We start from the raw sequence: 17,311 nt of genomic DNA on the forward strand, positions 1-17,311 counted from the left end.
TTTTGGACAGATTTAATAAGTCTGGTTTAACATCACGTTTACAATTATGCTGGTCATTTTTGTTTTTATTTTAACTGGTCAAGACTTTTCGCATTTAGTTATAAACTTCACCCGCTTTCTATCATCAATACTAATATTTACATCACACTATGTAAGGAAGAGAATTTCTACAAACTGAATTAGCAAGAATTGAGATGTGGACGTTGTGTTCGAGGACCAGTAGTGATAGTTTTTTGTCTGGTTTACATTTCACATATAAATCTAGTTATTAACCTACTGAGAACAACCATTTCAATGATTAATGGCCTTCTGGGCTGAATCAATGAATCATTCCACATTAGTAAACATTTTGTGCTGAACACTGAACACACATCAGAGAGGCTTGTTGTAGCCATACATACAAATGCCTTCTTCTCACAGTGTGTGTGTGTGTGAGGAACTTTGGGTTTAGTTTGACTTGAACTGTTGGTGTAAGTGGATGTAAACACAGGCAGAGAATATGATTAATACTCAAATTCTATGTTAAGTGTCAAAAAGAAAAATTACACAAAAGACACAATTCTTACCACACGTTATTACCATTTTTAATTGCTGCACATACCTGCATTTAAGACATAAATCAGCTATTAAGGTGCTAAACTGGTGATTTCTCTTTTTCTGTCAGTTTTTCCTTAAAGACATTTTCATTCCAGCAAGCGAAACTTGGAAACGAAGAAACCAGGGGCTACCTAGCTAGCAAACTTGTTTGCTGTTTAGGTTTTTATGTATACACAGACACACAAACCCACAGACCCCCCCCCCCACACACACACACACACAACATGTAAAAGCACCATAAATTCTCAATATGTAGACTGTGTAGTGAGTTGATAGCATAATTGACATTTTAATTACACAAATATTCCAATACAGTCCGGTTAAACTCACAACTCGCCTGTACGAAGTTCATATTTTGTATTAAAAGGCCAAGCAGTTGTTTAATGTGCTGTTGCTCAACACTTCCTGCAGATGCGAACATTGTTGAGTTTGATTTAACAGCAAAACAACACAAAATGAGGCTTGATTAGTGGACAAGTCTTGTTAAATAACAATGCATTTGTTAAGAAACAAAACTAAGAGAATTGAGTTTGCAAACAGCAGCGACGGCAGTTTGGCGCCGCAGAGAACAGCAAAAGGGAAGGGGGGGGGGGGGGGTCAGAAAACAAGGGGGCTCTATCTGTAACGGCTGCTTTCTGATAACTCTTGGCTTTTCCCTTCATTCTTCTCCAGCAGTGTTTTGTCCCCGACTGGTGCTCTTGTGCCTCGGGGTGGTTTTTTTCCCCCCCTCCCTTTCTCTCCAACTCTGATAAACACTCTGTCGGCCTAAGATTTAGATACCGCACAAGAAAGTGAAACTCTGTTTTTAGTCATTATTATCAGTACAAACATCAGTCACTGCAATCTGCCTCAGACTGCCAGAAGGGCATGTGTGTCGTTTGAGAATACTTTCATTCCCCAATATGGTACTTTTCAGCCTCATAGGATGAATTAGAAATTAAATGCAGCACTACATCATAATGTATTATAGTGCACTATAAGGACAACATTAGAATGAACTTACAGCTTGACTCTAATATCCGCCTGAAGTAGTTTACTCTTTAGTGTAACTACACAAAGCCACCGGTCACTCACTGAGAATTTACGGTATTACTTCACACGCACATGCATCCGGGTTTTATAGGCGTAAAAAGATTCCCTGAGTTATCTAGTGTTAAGACTTAGACATACTGTTGATTGTTCTGTTTAGTTTCTATATCTAAAAACTAAAGATGGATTATGTGCTGTTATTGGAGCCCTTAAGATCACGAGTGGGTCTTTTTCTTATTTCATTTATTAAACTTTAAGTCATTATTGGAGGTAAAATAGGTTTACCTCTTGAATTTGTCTTCATAAGTAATACTGATTACATGAGAGCGTTCACAAGAGAACAAAGTGTTACTCTCAAACCCAGAGCGAGCGTAACATGTGGATCTTAACAACCTAAATTTCCCCCGGGATTAATAAAGTACCATTCATACCAGATTCAAATCAGCAGCTCTTTTGTATCTTGATACATATTTTAGATCATCTAGAAAAGTTCCTCTAGTTTCATCAAATTACAGATATAATCTTTTATAACATATATTTAGATGCATAGTATTTGACAGAGAGGTTAAGAGTAAAACAGCTGCAGCTGCATGTAAAACAAAATTACACTTGCTCTCAGCCTCATTCTCCAACCAGGGTGAGTTTTCTTCGGCGTTCACATGTGTGGTCCTTCTCAAGCATAGATGCCCTTGACGCGTTTATTCTCAGGGTCAAATGGAGATTTGAGGTGGGCTTTGGCCTTGTACGTCACTCCCATCCTCTCCAAGGTAAAGTCTCCGCTCTTTATGAAATCGGCACTCACCTGATAAGGAAAAGAAGAGAGGGATCAGAGCATGGAAAGGAGAGAGAGGGGAAGGAATTTACATTTGTTGGAGATGAGCAGGACGACGGAGATTAAAACAGGGAGTGAAAATGAGACGACCAATTAATCCACACTTTTTGTGAACATGGTGCTTCCCCAGCTGCCTGAGCGCTCCGGAGCGGACAATTTCACGGCGGTCGTATCTGACAGAAGAGAACGGCGCAGTAGTTATAAAACGCTGAAAGCAATCCATTCACTCATGAGTCAATGTCAGCTCCCTCGTAACCCAGAGAGCTAATTTTCACCGACTGACTCCCTTTTCCCTCCCTGCAGCTCTCCCACTGATCTGTCACTCTTTCTCACACACACACACACACACACACACACACACACACACACACACACACACACACAGCTCTCTCTCATCATCACTTAGGTTTTACTACTTCCATGTTGTACTGTGATCAAAGGCCAACCAACAACCTTATTCAGGGACAAAGCTGGCTTAAAACATCTATAGCCGTATGACATTACAGCAAAGGTGCAGCAGGAATGACACTGATGCCCTTGTCTCAGTTTGAATGGACATGTCTTACACAAACACACACACACACACACACACACACACACACACACACACACACACACACACACACACACACACACACACACACACACTTGCCAGTTACAACATCAGCCAATAAAAGGATTCACAATTTACCTGAACTTGGCTGTATTCAGTTTCCTAGAAACCCTCTCAGGCTCTCTGATTCTTAAAAGAAACCCTGCAGCACGTTTCCACTATCACTGTATTCTATTAAGATAGAAAATGCCAACGGGTTTCTAAAGTATTTCCACAGTTTATCTAAATCCCAAGCTTTAGTCAGGTGTTCTTATTACAACACAATGAAATGTCAGCGCGCTAGTTCCAATTCATTAGCAGCCCCTACTGCAGACATTCATGTCAAATGTGCTTTCCTGCAGGGAAACGTCTCATGATTTGCAAAGCACAGTCCAACTTGTTAAGGATAATGCAATTCCACTTAGCACTAGCATCTTCCTATGAGGTCAGATCAGTGTCATGATGAGTGAATGCACACAGATGGATTCTCAAATATATTTCAGGATTTATATATTAATGACAACAACTTTCAGTGCACACAAAAATAGTTGAATAAAAAAGAAAGAATATGGAGGCTAGTGACAAGCCACACCCACATTTGAGGGAGCCAATCAAATACAGGGAACCTGATTTTAATCTCTCTTGTAGTTATACCCTGCACACACTCGGAAACATGTCATATTAACAGAAGTTAAAGATGCTAGAACTGCTGTTTCGCTGTAACTTGAATGAATTTACTTAATTTATAATCTTGCCCAACAGTATTTTGCTGCACACAAGCTTACCAGTATAACCACTTATTTTTTAGTCAGTACATTCACTTGTCAAACCACTGATGCGTGTACAGTACTCGGCCTGACAGCCAGTGAAATTGGGGGAAACATTTTAAGGGTGTACCCACTTACTTGAAATTGCGGTGAAATGGTGAATAGAAAAGGAAGGAAAAGAAAGAAACTGAGAGTGATCAAGCATACCGAGCAGCGAAGAAACTTCTACTGCTCTCTATACGTCGGTCTGTTTAAGGGAAGAGACACTTACAAAACGTACTTCTGTTGAAGCCAGTGATGTGATTGTAGGCGATGTGCTCTGTAATACTGAGTGACAGGAAACTAGATCCCTCAGACCTGTCTGGGCTGTGTGTGTGTGTGTGTGTGTGTGTGTGTGTGTGTGTGTGTGTGTGTGTGTGTGTGTGTGTGTGTGTGTGGTCTTGCTGGTCACGACTCCGGCTGGATAATAAACAAATGAGCACACACAAACACAAGGGCACGCATGCGATCACACACACGTGCACGCAGTGTGTGCGTCTACCGACAAACTCGTAGATACGGATCTCAATACTCTGACAAAACACAGAAGGATTGTTGTTTTTCTGAATGTATAAAAAAGCTCTCTGCCTTTCAGCACAACACGTCAACCAATAACTTTTTGTTTCTGTCTTGCTGCTTAAATCTTTCCTTTTGATGTTCCATCTGTTATTCTGTGTGCGTCTGTATTATCACCGAGAGAGAAACACACAAAAAACCTGTATGCTGGCCAATAAAGCTTATTATTCAGTGTAAAGTGAGTGGTGGGACGTGACTGACAGCCTGAGGCTATGATTGAAAATACCTATAAAAAAATATGATGCGCCTACCGGCTCGCATTCCTGTATACAAATACCCAACCACACAAATACAGTACTTTGTTTTTCTGGTGTATGTATTCATTCTTATCATCAGCAAATCAGCAAATCTAATACAATATGCAACTCGTCTATTATTGGGTCCCCAAATCATAAAGAAATAAGATATTCAAGATTTGTTCTTAATGCTAGTGCAGTAGTCAGTCTCGTTGTCAAGATTTTGGTGCACATTTTTACTCAATACTCGGAAATGTGTTATTTAAATGGGATTATCTCTCAAAACGCGTTCTTAATTTAAGAATGATGCGCAGAATAGAGACAGAGTTAGACAGCCCAGAAAACAAAAATGAACGTCGGAAAAAGAATCCAGAACACCTAAAGAGTGTTATACAGTTTGTAAGTATATGTGTTGCGTGTTGAAGGCCTTTACCACTCCTCCATCAGGGTTGCGGATGTATCCATATCCAATAGTTTTGTCGATAAAGAAGCCATATTCAGAACGACGTAGGTGGCCGACAGGTGTGCCGTTACGGAAAACGGCCTCCAGACCGAACATCGGTATTTTCCTTGTAGAGAGAGAGAGAGAGAAAGAGAAAGAGAGTGTTTAACAAACACCACACATGCCCTGTTTCTTTCACACACACTGACAAAACCATCTAATTTAATTCAAGTTGGATTTTTTTTCTTTAATACCCAGAGCATATTTAATGAAATCTGTTCATGTGCACAGTAACATAAACTCATTAGACTTCGACTCCAACACAGCAGACCGACTCCCTCCTGCACACACAAGATTCCCTGGTATATATACGGACGCATACACAACTACTGTACACACTAATCGTAACTGTCAGGACCAAAGAGAATATGCCCACTTTGATAACATCTCTTTCTCTCAAAGAAAGCAACGCTCTCATCATAGCACATTGCTGTTGCATCTCCAGCATGTAAACTCCTCAAGGTCAGAAGACCATCGTGCATTTGTAAGGTTTTTAGACTTTGCAGAAATCATTGGAGAATGTAATCCTCCAGCTGAAGATTAAACATTAATAATAACTGAACCACGAGTTGGAGTAATTGCATCTTAGAAAATTGAAACATTTTCAATGTTTTATATGTTTTCAGACAAAGATCTAATATAAAAAGACATCAATGTTTTCTCAGTTGCTTATCTATCCCGTTACAAAATATATCTGTGGCTACACAGATAAATCAGTATTACATTTACTCACTTTACTATTAAGGTTTCTGTTCTTTAAGTAAAGCCGTTCTCTAAATAATTGTAGGTTATGCTTTGTGGAAGAACGCTAAGTGGCTGCAATACAGGAAGCATGTTTTTTATGTCTTCTAAAATGTACTACAATGTTCATATAATGTCAGGCTTTACTGACTCATCAATGGTGAAGCAGACGATGCGCCTCCTCAATCCCTCCGCCTTCTGTTTCTCCAGCCTATCACGGCCCTGGAACGGGATCGAGCTCTTCAGTTTGCATGTGAAGCCTAGACCCGACTCCAAGGGTGTGTCATCTGGGCGAAGGTCAGCGTGCCAATGTCTGTACCCTGATAAACAGGGGAAGAGAAAGACATGAGCGATGAGAGGCAACAAAAAAAAACTCTACCAGAGCTGGATTTGTATTTTAGGGTTATTATTTATCACACACACACACACACACACACACACACCTTTCTCTATGCTGAGTGAGTCGATGGCCCTGTAGCCTGAGTTGATGATGCCGTGCTTTGCACCAGCAGCCATGACAGCATGGTAGACTGGAAGGCAAGAGTCTTTGGGAATGTGCAGCTCCCAGCCGAGCTCTCCGACAAATGACAGACGCATAGCTCGCACCTGGACCAGAGAGGGGAGGCTTAGAGAGATGGAGAGAGGCTTGTAGAGGACCAAGCTGTCATGCCTCTGCTTGTGCTCAGTCACACGCACAAACACACACACACACACACACACACACACACACACACACACACACACACACACACACACACACACACTTCGCCTTTAAGAACCGGATCTACTTGTCATGAATTGTAATACTAACAGCAGCCCCCGTGTGCTGCTGCTACAGAGAGAAAAGCAAGAAAACAGCATAACATAATTGGAATAGTTTAGAATAGATTCAAGGATAAGATAAGGTGCACAAAGAGGTAAACTAATCTCCCTTTAGAAATACATGTCCAAAATACTTTTGAAACACAATGATTGATGGGGGTAAAGAGGTGGAACTGATGGAGGAGAGTATGAAGGGAGTGAGATGATAGAGAAACAGTGCGGGCAAGTTGGTAGAGACAGGCCGTCAGAGGCGGAAAGAGGTGAAAGATACAAGATGACGAACAAGAACATTGCGGCATACTGAAGGTAGGAAAAGAGACACTATGAATCAAAAGGGAGAAAGAGAAAGTATTTGTCAACCTCTGTGTTATTCCCATAATTTTTTCTATTCGGAAAAACATTTTACTCAACACTTCCATGGTAGAGATTTGGGAAAATGCAGAAAGAATGGTGTTAAATCTTTAAAAACTCAATTTAATAGAAACTTCCCTTCAAACTGCAAGTAAACAGACAATATGGAAATCGCTGCAGCTGCTGCACTGAACTTATAAGTGGTAATTGAATAAAAACAACTGCAGTGAGTATCTTGTCATTTTGTTTTTGCAATTCTGAAACTTTGCTGACACAAACTACCTCCCAGTGTTTTCTCCTACATCTCTAGGATACGCATACGTAGAATCAAAAGCAGGCTACAGCTTCACTTCATGAGACTACTTGCTATTTTAAATATATTTATTTTCTAGTATATGTCAGGCCATTACAGTCACAATAGGAACACTAAATAACACCCAGGTTGACATACACCAGAATGGTAAGGATCCAAAATGATCTATGTGCAAGAAGAGGGAAAGCTAAAGAAAGAAAGCAAAGGAAGCGAGTGAGAAAATTTGGAAGGGGGTGAAAAAAAGAGGAGTGAAAACTCTCCAACAGTTTCCCCAGTGGGTGCTTTGACAGCCAGGCCATCTGGCCAGCCAGGGATCACCCTGGGCTCCATATGTACGCCATGAAACTCTTGGGAGGACAGTACATGTAGGCCCACGCTTATTCACAACAAACACTCCACCAGATACGCAGGCAATAAACTTAAACCCATACATACCCTATGCACATATATTTACCAGGCAAACATCAAACATGGACACGCAGAGCACAGATGCAAGTGAAAAATAGCGTACAAAGATGAATTCATCATCTCACACGCATGCCAGCACACTCGCTTCAACTGGCGAGTTGGGAAGAGAGAGAGTGAGAGAGTCTAATGAGCTATGAGGGGAGCAGAGGGCAGAGACAGAGAGCTCTGTTCTCGCAGCAGTGCAGCCCTTAAAATGTCACCCAGACGAGGCCAGCCACCAGCTGGATCACAGCACAAGCAACGCACACACACACACAAACACTTCTGCCGAGCTGTGAGAAGATGCTGACTGCAATTACCGGAGCGTTGCGTAATTTATGTAAAAGCAACTAAGACAGAGGGACAATGTGTGGACATATGTGTCGCTGCATGGGCCGGTACAACATGCTCTCTTTGATCCGAGTCCAGGAACAATGTGGAGGTCAAACCGAGAGGCTGAGGCTGAGCTACCTTACAGCATTCGGGCACGGTCACACATGCGCTAATGCAGGAGAGTGACCATCGCGTGCCGAGGCATTATTGCTCGGGTTTGGCTCGACTGTATTCAACATGCCGGTTGGGTTACACACTTTCTCATTTTACAGCTAAATAGTAGATTACAATGTGGGTCAACAACACACATCTTAGCTATAGGTTGAGGCTGCGACTTCGCCGGTCAAAGTTCACCGCTTCGAAGATGCAAATTTGCTTCTTCACAGGATGCAAATGTTTTATTCGCCCCTCCGCTGGCATAGAACGAATGAATGAAAAATACAGCATAAATATATGATTTATGATTTCCCCAGAGCTTGAAAACAACAGTGTTTAACTTTACTTTGAGTTTTGACTTGTTATACCTCAGGGGAAGAAGTAGAAAGATATAGTAGGCGGTAAGAGGTAGAGGAGAAACAATAGGTGAGGACAGACTTGATATCCAAAGAAGACACAAGGATGCCTTAAGACATGCCATCTGTCACACACACACACACACACACACACACACACACACACACACACTCTCAGTTGACTAAACATTTGAAATAATAAACCAGTTTCACTCAACAGCATGTGATTTACATAGAAGTATTATTCAATGTACTGTAATTTGCATATAACTAGCACTGACAGGGTTATTTTGAAGCTGACAAATGTACCTCGTTGGATTATGGAGAAATTAGTTGAGGCACCTAGCATGTGTGTGGGGTGTGTGGGGTGTGTGTGTGTGTGTGTGCGTGTGCGTGTTCTCACCTGATGCCCTGCTGCGCTGACAACTTTGTGGGTAGAGAAGGGGAAAGCTTCGTTGCTCAGGTCTGCGTCCAACACCTCCTGAAGCACCTCTCGACTGCACATGAAAGAGAAAACAGAAACAGTGAAAGTCGGTCAATATATTTAGTGTTTGCACCCGCACCTGTACCGCAACTGGTTTGGTGAAAGATACGTAATCTGTATGCTTTTCAATACTCAAATTATCAGATTTTCTTTTACTAAAATCTTAAATATTCCAAGAAAACATTCCTAGAAAACGACAGGAAGCGAACCATCTCTCCTTCTCCCACAAACACACACACGCTAAGAATCAATATTACATAAAGATGAGTCAACAGAAAAAAAAGCACTAAGTTTAGCTTACTTTGCTGCTTGTGTGTTTGTGAGTGGGCAGGTCGAGGCCTTTTCTGGGTGATATTTTTGCAACAGTGTGGCATGAAGCCAGGGTTGAAGATATTTAGGGAAGGAGTTCAGGTTACGTTTGTGTGTGATGTACATGTTTGTGCATCTGTGTGGGCGTCCCTTTTTTCTGAAAAGCAATCGATGTGGTCATAGTTGGATGTAGAAACGGGTATGGTTGTATGTGATTCAAACATTTCTTGCATATATGCATGAGTGTGCAAGTACTGTATGATGCACAGGCTAATATTCTCTTCGGGCTGTCCTCCCTTAAGCAACACACTGAACTCCCAAGACCAAGAGCAAGGCCAATTAGCTATATATAATCAGTGACTGGCTCTGTGTGTGTGTGTGTGTGTGTGTGTGTGTGTGTGTGTGTGTGTGTGTGTGTGTGTGTGTGTGTGGAGGGAGTCTCGCAACCACCAATTTGTTTCTTTGTTTTTCCATTTAACTGTGACTCTCAGCTGTGGATCAGAGGATGTAAACACAGACAGATCTCTCTTGCAAGATATAACATAATTTCATATATTTACAAAGCAAACAATGCATCACCAGTTTCACCCGGCTGCCAAGCTGTGTGAGCAAAAAGCTTCAAGTCTAGAGACTTCCCCCCCCCCTCCTCTACAAAGAATTGGAATTCCATTGCATTTCCATTAAACGCTGTAATTTCCCATCTCCTCAAACTTTAAAGAGATCAATTTGCTTCGTGAGGAAACAAACCCCCAACATTGGAGGGTCGATTTTCCACAATTCCTCATTTGTGGCAGGAACAATAAGGAGCTGATCATCATTACGTTACTGTGCAGAGAGAGAGAGGCAATACAGATGCTAATATTGTTTGTGTTATTGATACGCTCACAAGGAAAACATCCACTGATGTTAATACACTCACAAGCTGAGCTCGAGTGTGCTCAGGAAAACTCAATGAGCTCCATAATAAACATATTTTTGTTGTGTGTGTGTATTGTATAATGAAGGACATACATACATATTACATATACATACATACATATTACATATACATATACATATATACTGTATATATATGTATATATACAGTATACATATATACTGTATATATACAGTATATATATATATGTATATATACAGTATATATATACATATTGTATATATATATATATACATATTTTATATATATATATATATATATATATATATATATATATATATATACATATACATATTGAATATATATACATATACATATATATATATATACATATATACATATATATATATATATATATATATATATTGTATATATTGGGCTACTGCTGCTAGTGACGCACTGATTTCTTGTTTGACGTAAGCAATAAAAGCGAGAGGGCCATAAAAATGTGTCAAAGGAAGAGGACACTGAAAATAGGCGATTGAGCAAAAAGGGAATAGAGATTGAGAAAGAGCCGGATAAGATCTACAGAGACATGAGGACTCAGACTAAAGAAACGAGAATATGAGAAAAGAAGATGAGAAAAAGCCTCAAGGAGAAGAAATCGACACAGCCCACACAGAAAACAGTGTGGCCTAACCCTGCTGCCGGGAAGAGGGAAGAACAAAGATGCAGGGCGGTATGGAGGGGAGGGGAGGAGGTGAGAGGGGAAGAAAAGACAGATGAGGAGTTCAGAGAATGAGATTGGGTAGAGGTAAAAGGTGGCCCGGCTTGCTCTTTGAGTGAAGAACAAAGGGAAAACTGCAGAAAGCAAGAAGAAAGTGACAAGCTTGGACTACATCCCATGTCCTATTGTGCAGTACCATTTCCCCCGTAAAGAACAAGAGTTCTCATCCTGAGATGAAGAAATCAATGGATGGTGGGTAAAAAAAGGAATACTGTGACATGTTCTCTTTCGGTTTTAGTTAAAAGGGAGAACAACTTAATCCCCGGTCGTCCTCCTTCAGGGATCTAAAATCTTTCATGAGGCCTAATATAAATCCTGTACAGAGCTTTCGACATTTATACTTTGAAGGTTATCAGTGCAGTGTTGAGGAGGCCTCATGGCATTCTATAGGATTACCTATTATTACTAATATCATGTTGAGTTCACAGCTGAGAGGCCTCAAATATATCACCAGTCTCTACTAAGAGGTTTCAGTGTTGCCATGGCAAGCTTGTATTAATCCTATGGTAATTAGGAGAAGAAAAACAAATTATAACAGAAATGTTAAAATACTAAGTACAGCTGAACTGGATGGGAAGTTCATTGGTTTTATAGGTAACAATCCAAAGTATTAGACAAACAAATGGGATGTTAAGCAATCAAGTTGTCACATTTCATCCTCTGGGGACCATGGATATCTTTACAAAACGTCATGGCAATCCATCCCATAGTTGCTATGATATTTAAAGCAATTTCTACTGTGTGTGTTAGTGAAAGAGTACTCAAGTTGATTCCAAAGTTAAAGGAATTAAATATTACGGCCATTCCTATACATTTCTCCTACCATGTATTTTGTATGTATATGTAGCTACATGCTACTGACATTATACTTGGCATTAAACTAAAACTAAAGCTAGCAAACGCACTCTGAAAACTAAACTAAAACTAAACTACAATGAAATTAAAAGTCAAAACTAAAATAAAATAAAAACTAATTGAACAATAAAAACTATTATAACCTTGCTCTGTACCAAGTGGACCGACCGACAGAGCCACCCCGCTAGCATGGCTAAAAAAGGAACAAACACAAAACCATAGGTTCATTTGGAAATATGTAGCATTCAGGTTCACCTAGTTGCTTTTGCCTCCATGAGGCTTCATGTGTTGACAGGCCCTTCCATGATTCAGGTGAGATAGTGACAGGTCCCGCCCATGGACCTCTAACCCAAGGTGTAAACTGTTGTTGACACAGAGAGCCCAACTGCTCTGAGTAATCTTCATCACTATCACTCACTCAAATAGATTTTAATTTACTTTTCAGGGTTCACAGCATCATGAAACAGCCAATGGCTATATTAAACTGCAGAATTACCCTCTAACCTCAATGCTTCTGTCTCCTGTTTTCAATCAACCTCTGTGCCTGCGCTCTCTCACCTCTCACGCCTATGGCTAAGTCTTGAGAATAGGCACTTAACCTGCTCTCCTCTTATCGATCGAACGGTTTGTCCTTTCAGTTCCCCCACCTCTTGTGTTAAGGATGTGAATCATCTCTCCTCTCCACCGCTCTTTGCTCTCACTCACTTCTTTTGTCCATTTTCTCACCTGGGTTTATAAATCATGACAATGTCTCCGTTCATTGGTTGCCCTCTTCCCTCCCTCTTTTCTTTCCCCACCTCTTGGGTCCCTGGATGCTGATCATCCCCATGTCCTCAGACAGGTCAGTCAGCTGGCAGTGGAAGCCTTGGTCCTGAAGAACTGTTCTGATGTGGTTCCAGTTGTGTTCCGCCACGCCGCCTCCAATGGCCAGGTAGTATACATCACCTGGAGCAAAGCCGGGAAAGGACAGAAATAAACAGTGATTGTTTGACAGATGACAGATGAAACATACAGCTGAAGAAAACTTCCCCTCCAGAGACGTTTTTAAAGTATCCAACAACACATCTACACTTTCTTCCTCGTTGGGAGATTCTGGATCTGGCCTCGCGCCCGTCCACCACTGCTTTCGCTAGGTTGACCCGATGGCAACACAGAGCTCCGCCACCGGCTCCCAATAGTTTTAGCGTCTGTTTCTCCGTAAGAGGACAAATCGGAGAGATTCGGCCATACATGCATACATAGACATACATAGATGAGAAGTCAGTTGTGTACCAAAATCGGTGACTAGCAGACTTATAAGAATGGCGAGTGTAGTAAACATCTTTTATTTGTTCATTGTGTTTGTTAGCTCGTTAGCTTGTAACTGGCAGTGGCTGAGCGTTAATGGTTGTTCAACATACAATAGTATCTAGTGGGAGATTTTGGTAGATAGAGGAAGGAAGTTGAAGTGTGAGGTTTACATCAAAAAACTGCACACTCTACAATGTTTGCTGTCAAAACATCGTCCACAGGCCACTCTGCGCTGGAGGTTTCAAGTTTCTTTGCCGGTGTTGTGTTGAAGACGGATTCCCTGTCGATATATGTCAGCGTTTGCGCAAATTTATGACGTACCAAATCTAGCTTGTACGTTTGAATCTCAGATTTTAGGGAAGTGCACGGACATCTCCCTCATCAGTAAAGGAATGTGAAAACACCTCTCAAGTGACAAACTTTGCATGGATACAAGGCAGTCATTTTTGAGAGGGGAGGGAGGGGGGGTCTTAAGGTAGAATGACAAATAAGACGTCACATAAATTGATAGCCACACCAAAATACAATAAAAAATATATTATAGATAGGTAGAAGAGTATAATGATGAAGACAGCAGATACACAGTATTGAAAGATAAGGGGAGACAGAACAACAAATAGAGCAGAGCAAAAGAACAATACATCCAGAATGAGATACAACACAATGACAGATATATCCAGCAACAGATCAAATACAACGTAAATGTAGAAACACAACAGTGGTGTGATGATAAACAGAAACATTTAATAACTGAGAGAGCACACACACACACACACACTTTCTCACCATTGGACTGTGGTGCCAGGGGCAGGTTGGCAGCACCAGGCTCCAGTCGGCTCACAGTCAGGTCAGCCTCCGTCCCTCCTCCCTTATTCAGCATGCAGGTATACACAGTGGAGCCTGAAACACACACATAAACAACTTATTCCCGTGGCAGACTTAGCAGGCCGATTTAAAGTGTGCAGTCTCTTAGAACACCACTCAGAATCTCAGAATAAAATATGAATTTTAATTTTACACCGGTTGAGTGGTCGTCCACCAGTCACAGAGTCGGTGGTTCAACCCCCGGCTCCGGCGGTCAACATGTCGAAGAGTCCTTGGGATACTGAACCCTAAATTGCTCCCAATGGCCAACGGTGTGTGAGTTTGTCTCTCCCGATGAGCAGGTGGCACATTGTATGGTAGCCTACGCCTCTGTATGAATGTGTGTGAATGGGTGAATGCTGTTGTAAAGCGCAAAGATTGGAAAAGTGTACTTACACTTCTTTCACAACTTGCTTTCAAAGGGCAATGATTACAAATGTCGGCCTCCCTTAAAGATATGACACGTGAACCTCGTCTTTTTGTAGAAATAGTTACCAAGGCAACAACTGAAATATGAGAACATCACTTAACAAACGTATGCATAATGAGAACATCATCAAAAATAATGTCCTAATGATTGAAGTCTGTATTTCAGAGACAAAATAATAACATTCCTGTCAAAACACTGGCCAAAGGAGCTTCAGTGACATGTTAATCTGTGACTGTCCCTCAGTCATCTCTCATCTGAATGAATGATTGATGTTACAAGTTTCAAGAGACGGCTGTGTAAATTTGTTAGTGCAAAACAAAAGTTGACCTGCTGAGACATTAAATATTCTCGGAGCAAGTGTGTCCACTATAATTGCTGTGAATGAGAACTGGGATCAAGAAAGAGAGCGTGATAGACAAAGAGACTGAGTAAGCAAGGTCAGATGATGGCTCATCTAAAATATCGAAAAAGCTTTTAAAAAACTACCTTCGTAGGTGGGGTGAGATCTGCTTGTCATAATGACTGGAGGATAATAAAGTGGCAGTAGATGTTAGCATAACAAATCAATCAAACAGGCTGCAGAAAATACATTATTTTTCTATATATATATATATACTGTAGAAATATCTATATGTATACTGTATATATGTATCTATATATACTGTGTATATATATACACCCACACAGTATATATATAGATCTATATCTATCTATCTATCTATCTATCTATCTATCTATCTATCTATCTATCTATCTATCTATCTATCTATCTATCTATCTATCTATATATCTATCTATCTATCTATATATACATAACTATATATATAGATATATATATATATATATATATATATATATATATATATATAAGATATACAGTATATATATATATATATATATAGATATATATATAAGATATACAGTATATATATATATATATATATATAGATATATATATAAGATATACAGTATATATATATATCTCTATATATATATATATCTATATATCTATATATAGATATATACTGTATATATATATAGCTTTTTACAAGCTAAGTGTTCCCCATGAGCAGTGAAGTGAGCTTCATGTGGAGTTTTCCTTTAAGTTGTGGTACCACTGGGAGTTGCCAAAGTCAGACATTTTCCAAACCCAGACAAAGATGCTTAAAACCTAATAGATACATCTGTCCCGACCTTATTTTTGAACTTGATCTGAGTTTCTGACATCGCTGTCAGCACAGAGGCGATCTATGCCATTTAGCAGTGAAGACAGACGGTGGATGAAGTGTGAAATAATAGGAAAAAGCTAAGAATAAAATAATATTTTCACATCTGTACACACCTGTCACTGCAGAAAGCAGGCACAGGTCTGAATTTGAAAAGTTACGCAAAAGAAATACAGAGAGAGACATTAAACTGGCATTTAGCATTAGTGGTATTTGAGATTTCGTAGAAGAGTGGACTGTTTTGCTCACATTTTGGCATCTTCTTTAGTCCCTCTATCCAGTTATCTGCCCTCTTCATTCTGTCAATCTTTTCTCCCATCTGTCTGTGCATTTGTGTGTGTGTGTGTGTGTGTGTGTGTGTGTGTGTGTGTGTGTGTGTATGTGTGTGTTCTCACTGCAGCACACTGACCTGACTTCTTGTTGACATCAGCAGTGAACAGCCAATCAGCTGCCTTCTTGGCATCTGGTCCAGTGAGATAGAACTTTCCAAAGTAGGACATGTCAAACACTGCCACGCCGTGTCTACACGTGAGGCACTCACTCTTAATCTGTGATAAAAAAAAACACTTCCAATTAACACAGTCCATGGCATTTCTAAGATGTCTGTACATATTGTGGAGTCAGATCCTTGAGGGAAACCGTCATCCCAACTGTGATATTAAAGGGAAAACTACTTGAGAGGCTTTGACGGCAAGGTTGGTAATTCTCCCTTTGTGGTGTGGAGTTAGTTCGGTATGCACCATAAACCTAACTGACTGTTCTCTCATTACTGTCAGTTGTCTATGATTATTTCCCATGAGGACACATGTTCCCTTTCCTCACGGGAGCCTTGAGAGAGTTTTCACACTCATCTGGCGACCCTGAATATATTTGGCCCATAGGCATTTGACAAAACAGGAATTGCATGTAATTAAATAACATTGCTCTAGTGCAGTGGTTCTCAACCTTTTTTGGGCCAGCGCCCCCCTATCCATTATCCAGGTGCCAAAATAATAATAAATATTATATTATTAAACAAATGTTTTGTTGTTTTTACCTTCAATTGCCCTGATACACCATGTACCCAGGGAGCAAACAAAGACATTTTATTAAGGAGTGTTAAATAAATGCAACGGTAAGAAGATTCAAACTTTAATCTGTGTCATAGACTGCAGCCAATCAGGGTCAGACATTCAAACTGTAACCAGTGTTAAACACAGCAGCCTCAGAAATGTGAAACAATTTGCACTCTTAAGTGATCCAACAATAAACGAGCACAAAGCAACAAGTCTGAGGCTCTGCCCCCCCCCCCCAATGGAACCCTGTGTTTTATTTTATATAAATATATAGCGCATTAATTAGCGCTTTTATTAAATAAACCAAACGCGTGTTTCCGTGTTTACGGCGTTGCTTTGCGCATTCATCACATTATCTCCGTTTCGCGAACAAACAAGAGGAAAGGAGAAATCCAACACCTTAATTATAAATGGAGCGACGTCGACTCCAACATTCAGAAACTCA

At 40.4% G+C, this 17,311-nt stretch overlaps 1 protein-coding gene across 1 annotated transcript in view; it reads right to left on the reverse strand.

The window, feature by feature from the left end:
* Positions 1-10: 10 nt before the first annotated feature.
* sardh (sarcosine dehydrogenase) overlaps positions 11-17,311 on the reverse strand; it is a 42,103-nt gene continuing 24,802 nt past the window's right edge. Inside the window, exons 15-22 of the mRNA XM_029444469.1 lie at positions 16,221-16,359; positions 14,078-14,191; positions 12,799-12,946; positions 9,093-9,186; positions 6,355-6,517; positions 6,063-6,231; positions 5,102-5,237; positions 11-2,428 (exon numbers count right to left, since the gene is read on the reverse strand). Of these exons, the coding sequence (XP_029300329.1) occupies positions 2,300-2,428; positions 5,102-5,237; positions 6,063-6,231; positions 6,355-6,517; positions 9,093-9,186; positions 12,799-12,946; positions 14,078-14,191; positions 16,221-16,359 (1,092 nt within the window). The 3' untranslated portion in view covers positions 11-2,299. The remainder of the gene's footprint in view (positions 2,429-5,101; positions 5,238-6,062; positions 6,232-6,354; positions 6,518-9,092; positions 9,187-12,798; positions 12,947-14,077; positions 14,192-16,220; positions 16,360-17,311) is intronic.

This window comes from Cottoperca gobio, chromosome 12, assembly GCF_900634415.1.
Source record: "Cottoperca gobio chromosome 12, fCotGob3.1, whole genome shotgun sequence".
Classification (NCBI taxonomy): domain Eukaryota; kingdom Metazoa; phylum Chordata; class Actinopteri; order Perciformes; family Bovichtidae; genus Cottoperca; species Cottoperca gobio.